At 48.5% G+C, this 11,600-nt stretch overlaps 1 protein-coding gene across 1 annotated transcript in view; it reads left to right on the top strand.

Moving 5' to 3' along the window:
- LOC106750260 (tyrosine-protein phosphatase 99A) overlaps positions 1-11,600 on the top strand; it is a 280,019-nt gene that overhangs the window by 249,081 nt on the left and 19,338 nt on the right. The window contains exons 4-5 of the mRNA XM_014630465.1: positions 2,497-2,684; positions 2,788-2,902. Coding sequence (XP_014485951.1) covers positions 2,497-2,684; positions 2,788-2,902 — 303 coding nt within the window. The remainder of the gene's footprint in view (positions 1-2,496; positions 2,685-2,787; positions 2,903-11,600) is intronic.

Genomic DNA, 11,600 nt, shown 5'->3' with positions numbered 1-11,600 from the left:
AAATATAAATCAATAGACTCAATAAATATAAATCAACGAATAATCAGAAATTCATAAAGTGATTATTTATCAAAGGACGATAGACTATGAATGTCGAACTTAAAATAAATTCTGCATTTCGACTCGAATATCTCCTTATTCTCACTAAGTTCGTCAAACGTTTCGTACACGGAAGAAAAAGTTTCTTTGGATTTCAATTTGGATTGCATGTTTGTTTGACTTTGTTTAATATAAACATCATCATTTAATATCAAATATCATTTTGTTTGAAAGAAAATGTTGTTTTATTAGATTAAATCTTCTTTGATAAAAAAAACAGTGTTATTTAGAGGAAATAATATTTCCTTTCAATAAAAAAATTATTTAATTATGTATTGAATGTTGATCCATCAAAACAAAGGAATTCTTTAATGTTTTTTTTTAAATAAAAAATTTGTTTGAAATGAAAGATGATTTTCTTATAAAGAAATTATTCGTTTCATTTTATATATTTATTGTAACCAAATAATATTTTATTCGGTTAAAAGATATTATTTCAAATAATAACGTTCTTTCTGTTGAATAATAGAGTTTTCTTGAATGAGGCAATACAATTTTTACTTGAACAAATAATATTTCGTATATGTTGTTTCTGTGAAGCAAATTTTCGTCAAATAAATAGAAATACTAAATCTAAACAAACCTTTTTCTCTGTGTGTTCGGCTGCTCCACGATTCCCGATGCTCACTGACACTGACACAGTTCAATCGGCGAAACATGCATTAACGAACACGACGAGAGTCCGATTAAATATTTCAATAGCCGACGAAAAATTTGACTCACTCGACGGAAAATGTAAACAACGTTCCGATACAAACAATCGCAGTATGTGCTTCGCTCATCGGCTCGACGCGTAATGACTCGGTCACGGACAAATACGTGAAGCGGATGGAGAGTACCAAAACAATTGGCAACTTGGAAAAGGGCAAAGTCACGATCGGGAAATCGCGAACCGTTGTCGCTCTTCGATCAACAACGAGAATATTCAGTATCCGAGAAATCACAACATCATCGCTCTCAACAACGCGTTGATTAACGAGATGCCGATAAGAGCCCGATTTAATAAATCCATTCGTCGACGATATATTTTAATTACCCGATGTGGGAGCTCTCTATAAATAACGCGCCGACGTACTACTTCGTGGTATATGCGTTGCTAATCGGCTCGAGGCATAATGACTGGGTTCCGCAATGACTCGGGCAAATATGCGACGCACCAAAACAACCTGTAAGAATAACAGTCACCTCTCGCGAATCGTCGACCATTGTTATCCGGCTATCAATGAAACGAGCATTGGGCGACCGAGAGATTATAATAATGAAGTATGAATGTATAAGTCGATTACGAGTCTCGCTAATACTGATTTGCACTTTTAATAATATGAGAATTCTCAACATCAATAAAAAATAGTAACAAATTATGATAATATAGTAACAAAGGATTTGTGAAAAAATCAAGAACAAATCAGAGGCCGTTCAACAATTTTGTTACTCTAAATTTAAGTAATTTTACCCCCTCTCTCCTCCCCTTCGTCACGATTCTGTCAGAAAATATTTGTTCCTTTCTAACATCACGTGACATGTGGAATTATTCCTTCTTCCGCTGATACATAAAATAAAAAAATAATTATAACTATATTGTGGATAATAATTATTGTAGATACACACACGCTGTTATCTTTTTTTAAAATACGAATAATTTTTAGGTTTATAATATTAAATTAAGTTACTTTATTTTATAATTTCGTTTATTAATGTTTTTAAAAGAATAAATAGTTAAAAATTAATTTTCATTATTAATTTCGATTAATAATACAAAATCATGTCAAATCTTTAAAATTTTCACTAAATATAACAAAGTATGTCATGAATATAAACAAAGTGGATAACCACGCGTATCCATATTTACAAATTATGCCATCTAATGTGACGTTCCATTGAGTTTACCCCCCCCCCCCTTGGCAGATCGTCACGCAAGCTGATAGACTCTCTCTCCCTCTTCGTTGTGTAACGTAATTATTAAGTAGTCCTTTATGAAAAATTCATTGTTTCACTATTTATCATTTCCGCTATTTGCCTACATCAATCATTTAATATTTACCTGTCGCGTGTAATTTATTTGCGTTTCAATAAATTATACAATTAATATTTGCTTATTGAAATAGACGATATATATTTGCGCGATATATATATTTTGCTGATCGCTTTGACAAATATCGCGTGACAACGTTTATAAATAACATTGTAGAGCTTACGCAGTCGCAATAAACGGAGAAAAGGAGAGAGAGAGAGAGAGAGAGAGAGAGAGAGGAAAAGACTCTTCCTCGGTAATTTCGAATCTTTCCGTCAGACATTAGTTTTTCTTTTCTTCCCCCGGGATCCCATCCGTTTAAGCCCGGGATCTATTTTCCCGTATGGGATCGTAGGAATTTACAAAACATGTATGATTGTTTGCAGTACCGGAAGGAAAACCGACCATCACAGCGGCCCACAATACCTCAGCGACGTCTATTTACCTGGCGTGGAAGCCGCCGAGTCGCGACACCATACACGGCGAGTTCCTCGGATATCGCATAGGATACCGACGACGCGAGAAAGCGGACGAAGAAATGACAAACATTTATATTCGTGATCCTGCCGTCGACGTAAGTCACGTATAATATTTTATCTCGCCTGTCTAACAGCGCGCCGTTATTAAAAGGAAAGAGAAAGAAAAACGAACGTGTATCCTTCATCCTCGCATTTCAGAATCACAGTATCCACAATTTGGAGACCTTCACGCAGTACCTCGTTTCCCTGCAAGTATTCAATCCCGAAGGCCACGGGCCGGCCTCGACCGTGACGGTGATGACCGACGAGGGCGGTAAGTGAGAAACGAAAGAATGAAAAAGAAAAAAAAAAAGAGGGAAGAAAGGTATGAAGAATTTCTCTCGCATGTTCGCGATTTCGTGCGCGGTGGACAAAGCTGACGTGGGATAGAGTCGAACGTGCTACGTTTGAATCGAACTCGCGCACAGCGGCACAGATAATACCGCGCGTACCCAGGCACGGTAAAACAGAACACGGTATCAGTCGTGATAAAGTATTGAATGTGAAGCAAGCTTAGCTGCAGCTGCAATGAAAGACTTCTGCATTGATTGCACGAAGGCCGACGAATGCATCTGTCCTTTTTGCGCGTGCGCGCGCTATTATTCACATTGATATCGCATGTGATCAATTATCGAAATAATGAAGATTAGCTCGACGAAGCTTTTTCTTGGTGAAGATTTAATCGACACTGATCGGCGTTCGAACGAATCCGCGAATCGTGTATAATTTATCGCGTAACGCGCGTCACATACGCGTTCTAATTGTAAAAAAGAAACACTCGACATTTGTTATTAAAAAATGTAACGTTAAAGCCCATGAAAAGTAAAAAATATACCGTTGAGGGGGAGGGTTCGTCGAATTCAGTAAAAGATGAGGTTACACGTATCTATTTCTGAAACGCGCGTGCGAGGATATGCCGCTGGTGAATCATTACGTCCCTGCGCATTCATCGCACCGGCAACTTTCTAGCTGCAATGCCGCTGCACCCTCGTTGACCCTCGTCTACGGTAGAGCGTCATTGTGAACGCCGGAGGTTTCTTCGTGCCAAGGAGAGTACGTTCTCATAGCCATACCTAGGAATTCCCGAGACCCCGAGTGAATTCAACGTGAACNTTTGGGGGGGGGGGGGAATTTTAGAATCTCCCAACTATTCAAATATCCTCGCTGACGTTAGGTGCAACATTAGAGGATCGACATTAGAGGAATTTCTTTTATAAAGGGACGAGAGGTCACTATATGGGCTCGCAAGAGAGACGGAGACAGAGAGAGGAAGAGAGAGAGAGAGAGAGAGAAAGGGCACAAGGCAAAGGAGCGAGAGAACAGAGGCAGCTGACTCGAAGGCCCGAGAGAGAAAGAGAGGAACCCGTTCGTCGGAGAGAAACGAGCGGTCACGGGGAGGAGAGAGAAGGAGAGGGGAGCGTGACAGCCGGCGACTGTGCGACAGAGGAAGTCGACAACAGAGAAGCTGCTGGAGAAACGGAGAGAACGATAGAGAGAAGGAGAAGGGAGAGGGAAACAGAGACAGAGAGACGGAAAGAGAGAGTGAGAGAGAGAGAGAGAGAGAGAGAAGACGGGAGCAGCTGCCACGGCGTTTCGGTCGGCGCCGCGCCTGGTCGACGATCGATTTTCCCCGATTTTTCAGCGCGTCGAGGGAAGTACCTGCTCGAGTCGGCGGCCGGCGAACACGCCGCGTCGCAAGCCGGTTCGAGCGTCGTCGTCATTGTCGTCGTCCTCTTCGTCATCGTCAGGAGACGACGACACGCGCGGAACGGTGTCCGTTTGCGTGAGCGCGCACGTGTGTCTTGGTTTGCGGTCCCGCACGTGAAGTTGTCAGGCACGAGTGCACGCGCGCACTCATGGAACGACGTCCGTGCGCGTGTGTGTGCACGGTGAGCCACACGGTATGTGGGTGCGGACGAATGCGAAAAACGTGTGCGCGTTCTCCTCGTGGCGTTGCGGCCACTCGTGTGTGTATGTGTGTGTGTGTGCGCGCGTAGTCGAGTACACATAGGGCTTTTATATGACGTAGTCAGTGCCGGATACGCGCCAAGCCACGGATGTACGCGGGTTTAAAGTACGAGTCACGACGTACGAGTACTCACGCACACACACACATGCACATCAGCCCGCGTACACGAGAGAGAGAGAGAGAGCTCTCGCGCGTGAACGCGAGCGCTGAGCGTGATCGCGGTGCAGTGCGAGTGCGCGTGTAGCCGTCCGCATGCACGCGTCGCGTACGCGCGCAGTGACAGTACGCGCGAGCCCGCTGTGTGTTCGGCTTCGTGTTTCTGTCCGCAACGTGCGGCATCGAGCGTGCCCTGCTGATTAACGCTTCTGCTATATTGTATCGCAACCTCGAATCGCGAGTGAGTGTCCCGTGCGGTGTCTCGTCGGTGTGTGGCTCGCGTGCGTGCGGCGAGCGCCCGCGCGTACGCACGCACGCAAAGCGGAGCGGAATTGCGAAACGCGAGGATCCTGCCCGCGAGCAGCGACGAGCCATCGTCATCTCTCGAGAAAGAGAGAGAGAGAGAGAAAGACAGCTCGCCGAGATGGCGGCGTGCCGTCGATCCCGACGACGCCTCCTCCGGCTCGTCCGGTGACGCCTAGCTCGAGAAATCGCGGAATATATCGCGGCAATTTCTGCGCCTGGGTGTGATCCTTTGTTCGGCTCGTGCTGCGAACCGCCGGGAGGTTCTCGCTCGTCGGAAGGTCTCGTTGCTCCGAATCACTTCGAAGCGGCCAGAGTGAGCGAAAAGAGAGAAAGAGAGAGAGAGAGAGAATATATATGTGTATATGAGTATGCATGCGAGAAAGAGAGAGAGAGAGAGAGAATAAGTGGGTGAAAGAGAGAGAGAGAGACACACGGGGTCGAGAGGTCGATATGACGCGAGCGCGAGATGTGTACGTCGAGCAGTGCCAAAATGAAGCCCGAGCGGCGCATCCGGAATATTCCTGATACTTCACCGCTCGTCACATCCGCTCGCGTCGGCCAGACTTTATTTTCCACACTTTCCTACGCCCTCGAGTCTCCTCCTTTACGCCCGGTCCGGGTAACGCGCGCTCTACCTGCGCTCGTCCGGAGAGATGCGGGAAATGCAAAAAGCGCTCACGGACCGGTCCATTGAGGCTTGACGAAAAATCTCGAAGGTCTCCTTTGTGCGTCCCGGAGAATAGAAGAGGAGGCAAGAAGAAGAAGAGAAAGAAGTTCATTAGGACGCTCCCATGGAGGAGCGCGAAAGCAACTCGCATTCTCATTGTGAGGAAAAATCACGGCTCTCCGGACTTTCTCCTTATTTATAAATTTTGCTTTCCAACGCGGTCGGAATTTCATTCGAGTCATCATCGCGGACTCACGCGCGATGCGAGTGACTCGCTGTGGAGCGCGTTAATCAATTCGTACGAGATAATGCGTATCGTCGCAGCGAAAACCGAATAGTGAATCACACAGCCGTCTCCTCCTCTTCCTCCTCCACGTCGCTCTCGACTTCTGTTTATGTTTGGCGCAAAGAGAAACTCCCGGTAGCGTGGCCGCCGGTGTCGATTGTCAGGGTACAGCTTTCAGCGACTTAACGCTCCCTCCGCGCTCTGTTCCGCGTGTTCGACGGAGGAAGGAAAAAAAGAGAGAGAAATAAGCGAGAGACGCTGTGAGTCACTTCGATTACCGCGAAGCGGCGGCATAAATTACGATGACACAATATCGACATTCAGTTTATATTCCCATCTGATTTAAATTCAAGGAAAAAGAAACAGCATTCTATTCCAGCTGGCTTTTTATTCCGCCGATAGAGACGACGGCGCGCGCGGTAAGCGCGATTTTCATCGCTGGAGAGCGGGAAGATCGATAAAATTCAACCTGTCGGCGCGCGTTCGAATCGGAAGGAAAGAAAGAATGGGAACAAAGGAAGGCGAGAGAGAAAGGAGGAAAAGCGTAGCGAAAACATCCCCCACGACGAGTCACGGGCGCGATGACGTTCGAAACCTTTCGAGAAACAGTGGGGAAAAATAACGACCGGGCGGTCTGGTGGTCCGCGCGGGGCGCGACGACGACCAGCCGGTTCGATCGGCGGTGAAACTCGGTGCATCCGCCGCCCGCGACGAACCGAGGCGCGAAAGGGCGCGGGGAGTGACGGAGAGTCGCGGGCTCGACGACGGTGGCAACGCCGTGGTCGCGCAAGCGGGTGCTGCTCCCTCAAAAATCGCGATCGAGGTCAATCCGCGCCGCTTCGAATCCTCCCGGACCGTTCCAATTTCCGTGCGCGACGTGCCTTCCTCCTGAATGGCCCGAGCGAAGTGCATCGCTCCGTCCGTGCGCATAGCATCCTCTCACGCTGCTTCTCTTTCTCTCTCTCTCTCTCTCTCTCTCTCTCTCTCTATATATATATATATATATATATAAATTTTATTTTTACTTATATTTTAGTTTCTTTTCTTTTCATATTTATATTAATTTTTATTTCATCAGTATTTTCTATTATATAATTATCGTTCACTAACGCTTAAGGGGATCTTCCCAAGGGAAGCGTGTAATAAATAATTTTCTCTCTCCCTCTCCCTCTATACTTTTATTATGTATTAATTTTAATTGTTGCTACTAGAATTGATCCTAGAGCATAATCAAGTTGATTCCACTCTTTCTCTTTCTCTCTCTCTCGCTCGCTCACTCGATCAACGCCGTTCCAACCGTTCGCGACCGAGAAGGGCTCTCGAGGCCCATTTTCCGGGGCCTCTCCGTCTCTCTTCCGATCGCACGGGACGCACGGGAGGATTTCACGTTTCCCTGGCAGAGAAATTCTTTACAGCGCGAATGTCGAGCTCCTGCGTTCGTTCTGCGTTCGACCCGCAAACGACCACCCCCCGGGCGAGAGAGTATAATCCTCGATAGTGCGTGCGCGGCGAAATGTTCGTTTTGCGCCAGCAGAATATAGTCTGGCTGCTGTGTCGCAGAATGGGGCGCGGCACCGTCTCGTTCGAGCGAGCGATTATGCTCCGGGGTTACCGTCTCTCTCTCTCTCTCTCTCTCTCTCTCTCTCTCTCTCTGCTTGTGAAATAAAAACATCGCCACGGGGACGGATTGACGTGGGAACCGGGCGCCTCTCGCGTCCGTCTTGCTTCTTCCTGTCTCTCTCGCCATGAGGCCGAAATTCGCGGATATTCAGCGGCTTACCTTTGACCTCATTCCGTGAGCGAGCGCGAGCATCTCGCTGCAATTTGGAACGTTGACGTGTCCGCGACGTGGTGAATATTACGCCCCCGATTATCGCTCGCGTTCGGGCACAATTCGCGTGCGATTCCTGTCGTGCCGTTGACGCTCGAAAATGATTTCGACGGTGCATCATTAGTCTCTTTTATGAACCAATTACGGTATCGGCCGGTTAAATGCCCTCCCACTGCCCTCGCGCACGTGCATCGTTCGCGCGCAATGTTCGCCGCTTCTTCTTCCCTTATTGAGGCCGAAGGTTCGTATCGACGCGCGAAATAACGCGCGCGCGTGCGTGTCGATACTCATCTCCCGTTGCATTATTCCGCAACTCCGGCGAATGTTTATCCATCCCGCGGCGCCAATTAGACGTTAAACGGGAATATGGAACTGGAGCGGCATCCGCCTTTGTACGCGCGCATCTCCCTCCCATTGTCAAGGAAGCGCCATTGTTGTTCGCCGTCCTGTAATTTGCTTCTTTATCCCGTTTAAACCCGGCGCTCGGACGAAACTCGTTCTTCTCACCTGCGACTGACGTTTAATCGTCCGCGCCGCATTCGGAAAATTCAATTCGTCCGCCACGGTTCTCTCCCGTTCGTTTCGAACATTCGATTTCTCGTTCCCTCCGCCGCCCGATCGGCGGCTCAAGAAGCGCTCACGGGACGCTGAGGAAGCGGCCTGTGAAAAAAAAGCCTGCGAACGAATCTTCGTCCCGAGGATTTCAGAATGTACTTATACTTCGTTACATACATATCGATGGAATTTATTTATAGGTGTGTAGATTAATTCGGTGCTTTCGTTGCCTATAATCAAGATTATTTATCAATGGAGGGTGTATAGTACAAAAAGTGTCAGATTCAAGTAAATAATTACTCCAGTACTCCTTCAGCAAATTTTTATCTGGATTAAATACGTTTTTATTTAGATCAAATAAATATTTTACTTGGATAATTTACTTGGGGGGGGGGGATATTTTACTTGAATCAAGTATAATACTTACTTGATCCAAGTAAAATATTTTTTTTCATTTTCCTAAGGAGTACTGGAATAATTGTTATTTACTTGAATGTGACACTTTTTTTCTATGTACGACTTTAATCATCGAAATAATCTCCATTATTATAGACGACCTTACACCGTCTATCGGGCAAAGCGGCCAAAGCCCATCGTGATAGAAGCTTGGCTGTTTTTGAATGAACGAAGTCATCGATAAATTTTCGAACGTCTTCTACTGTTATAAAATGTCAGTTAAATGATGTTGCGACGGCTGAAACAGGTAGAAATCTGAAGGGGCAAGGTCTGGAGAATTAGCCGGCTGCGATGCAACTTCCCAGCCCGTGTTAAAAATGGCGTCTTTTGTTCCCTTTGCCACGTGAGGTGGTGGAGCAGGTCTTCTCGAAACTTCTGATACCATTTCTTTTATAAGTTGTTAGACTCACCTTGGCGCCAAGAGCGCCGGACAAATCATTTTTGCGGCCTTGGCAACATTTTTCAGCCATTGAAATGCAAGAAACACTCAGTGCCGAATCTGTTCGTTACTTATTTTCTTGGATTATATTAATCGTCCTGCGATATTACGTGGTGTCTTCTAAACGCAGGTGACGACTCTTCGAAATCACGATCTAGCGGAAAAAGATTCAAATTGAAAACGCAAATCAGAAACGGGCGGAGCTAAAGGCGCCGAATATAATCTGCATACCTGACATTTCGGGAACAAACGTGGCCTTTGCAAAACCGCGAGGCCTAACGGGACCGCTTCTCGAGCAAGAGTTTGCACGTGTTGGCGCTTCATTAGCGCGAGATGTTTAATACATCGATGCTGAATACACACACGGGACGCGGGGATTAGGACGTTGCAATAAAGAGGAATATTCCGCGCGATCGCGCGGCAAAATCGACTTCGAAGTCAGCCGAAGAACCGTATATTGTTCTTCGGTTCACGGCGGTAGTGATTTCTCTCGCTCGCGACCTGAAACTGACGGACGGTGGACGGCGTTTCCGCCGATCTGCCACTTTTATTCGCGTGAACGTTCCACTCGACAGGTCGCCGACGAAATTCGACGCACACCGGCGGGACATATCGACGTCGCCGTGCCCCGTCCTTGTTTACGACAGCAGCTCCCTGTACGCGCGCGCTGCGTTCCCCTAGTTTTCTATCCACTGAAAATAAGGGGGGAAGTCGCTCCGCAACATTCCAAGGGGTCCGAATAATCTGTCGCAGTGTGTGCGTGTCCGCATGCGTATGTATGTGTGTGTGTGCTGCGTGTCTATCTGTACGCGTGTGCGCTCCTCCTTCCGTCGCGATCGTGCGATCGATGTTTGGGGTTGCGATCGCGCGAGGACTCGCGGTAATATTCGCGCGACGACGACGAGCAGCCGCCTTCCCACGCGTTTCTAATCTCCGCGCAGACGCGGCCGGTGCGTTTCTAATCTCCGCGCGGAGGCACGCCGCGTTATCGCGCGGTGACTTCGATGAATTAATTAACAGAGCGAGATCTCGCTCATGTCTCAGTGTTATCAGCTGACGAGGCTGAGACGCTCGTTTCTCCTTCCTCTGGTGTCAACTCGCGACCCGAATCCGGTCTGACGGGCTCCGCGAGCGAGAAACGTTACTTCCGCATCCGCAATTCCGCGCACGCTCCGCTCTTTTCCGTCACACAGAGCCAACCGGGAGACACCCGACGGTGCGGCGGGTCTCTCGCGAATATCCGGGAGAAAAAGAGAGAAAGAGAGAGAGAGAGAGAGAGAGAAACCGATATTCGCGAGAAGATCTCGCGATCTCGGTCTCCGAAAACGAGAAGAGACGAGAAATCGCTTGTTCAACAGGACGACGGACGACGGCAGTTCGCACGTACGGCGTAACTCGGAGCGACTCGAGAAGACGGGACGTAGGCGAGACCGATCTTCTCCGGAAGGATTTTTGCCTTTGATTCAACGTGATAAGGCGCGCTCGCGCGCGAGAAGGCGAGAGAAAGAGAGAGAGAGAGAGAGAGAGAGAGAGCGATTCGCTCGCGTGTGTGCGCTCACGCGCGCGCGCGCGCGCGCGCCCGCGCGCACCATGTGACAGTGACAATGGGACCGACGACTGGCGAACAATGCGTCTCGTTATGCGCTCTACTTAGACGCCGCGAATAATAATTGAGCTAATCACACGCGCGTAGGAGCGCGCCCGTCGTTCTCCGGCGCGAGGATGGGCGAATTTGTGAAATAGCGCGCCGAGCCGAGAGAGAGAAAGAAAGATAGAGAGAGAGAGAGATAGAAGGAGAGAGAGAGAGAGAGGTAAGCCTACGCACATACGCACGCGAGCCAAGAACGCGCGGCGTTTTGCAGCCTGCGGCTGCGGCGCAAAGGGAAAAAATGTCGTGGGCCAACGTGGCCAGTGTCGCTCAACTGGCGGTCTCGCTGGCCCTGATCCTGCGGTTCCTCGTCGCGACCGCGGACCCGATCACGCAGGCCTACGAGCAGACCTTCGAGCGGACGACCTACATCGTGCCTCTGGCGTCTTCCACGGAGAATGACAGCGAGATTTATCGAGGTAATTCGCGCGCGCGCGCGTTCTTACACAGCTGAGGCACCTTGCGACAGACCGGATGACGCGGCGCTGCGGTTTCCTGCACGGAAGAGACGCGCGCGCGAGACGTTTATCATAGCGAGACGGTGTCGGTGGGGGCGGCAGGGGGGCAGGGGGACGGTATAATGAGGGAACATACGCGCGCACCGATGTATCGGTAATGGTAGCAATGAAGCGAGCGATGAAAAGGGGGAAATGAAGGAG

This window comes from Dinoponera quadriceps, unplaced genomic scaffold, assembly GCF_001313825.1.
Source record: "Dinoponera quadriceps isolate SergipeBrazil2010 unplaced genomic scaffold, ASM131382v1 scaffold3676, whole genome shotgun sequence".
NCBI classification, from domain to species: domain Eukaryota; kingdom Metazoa; phylum Arthropoda; class Insecta; order Hymenoptera; family Formicidae; genus Dinoponera; species Dinoponera quadriceps.
This window is presented reverse-complemented; position numbering and strand designations above follow the sequence as displayed.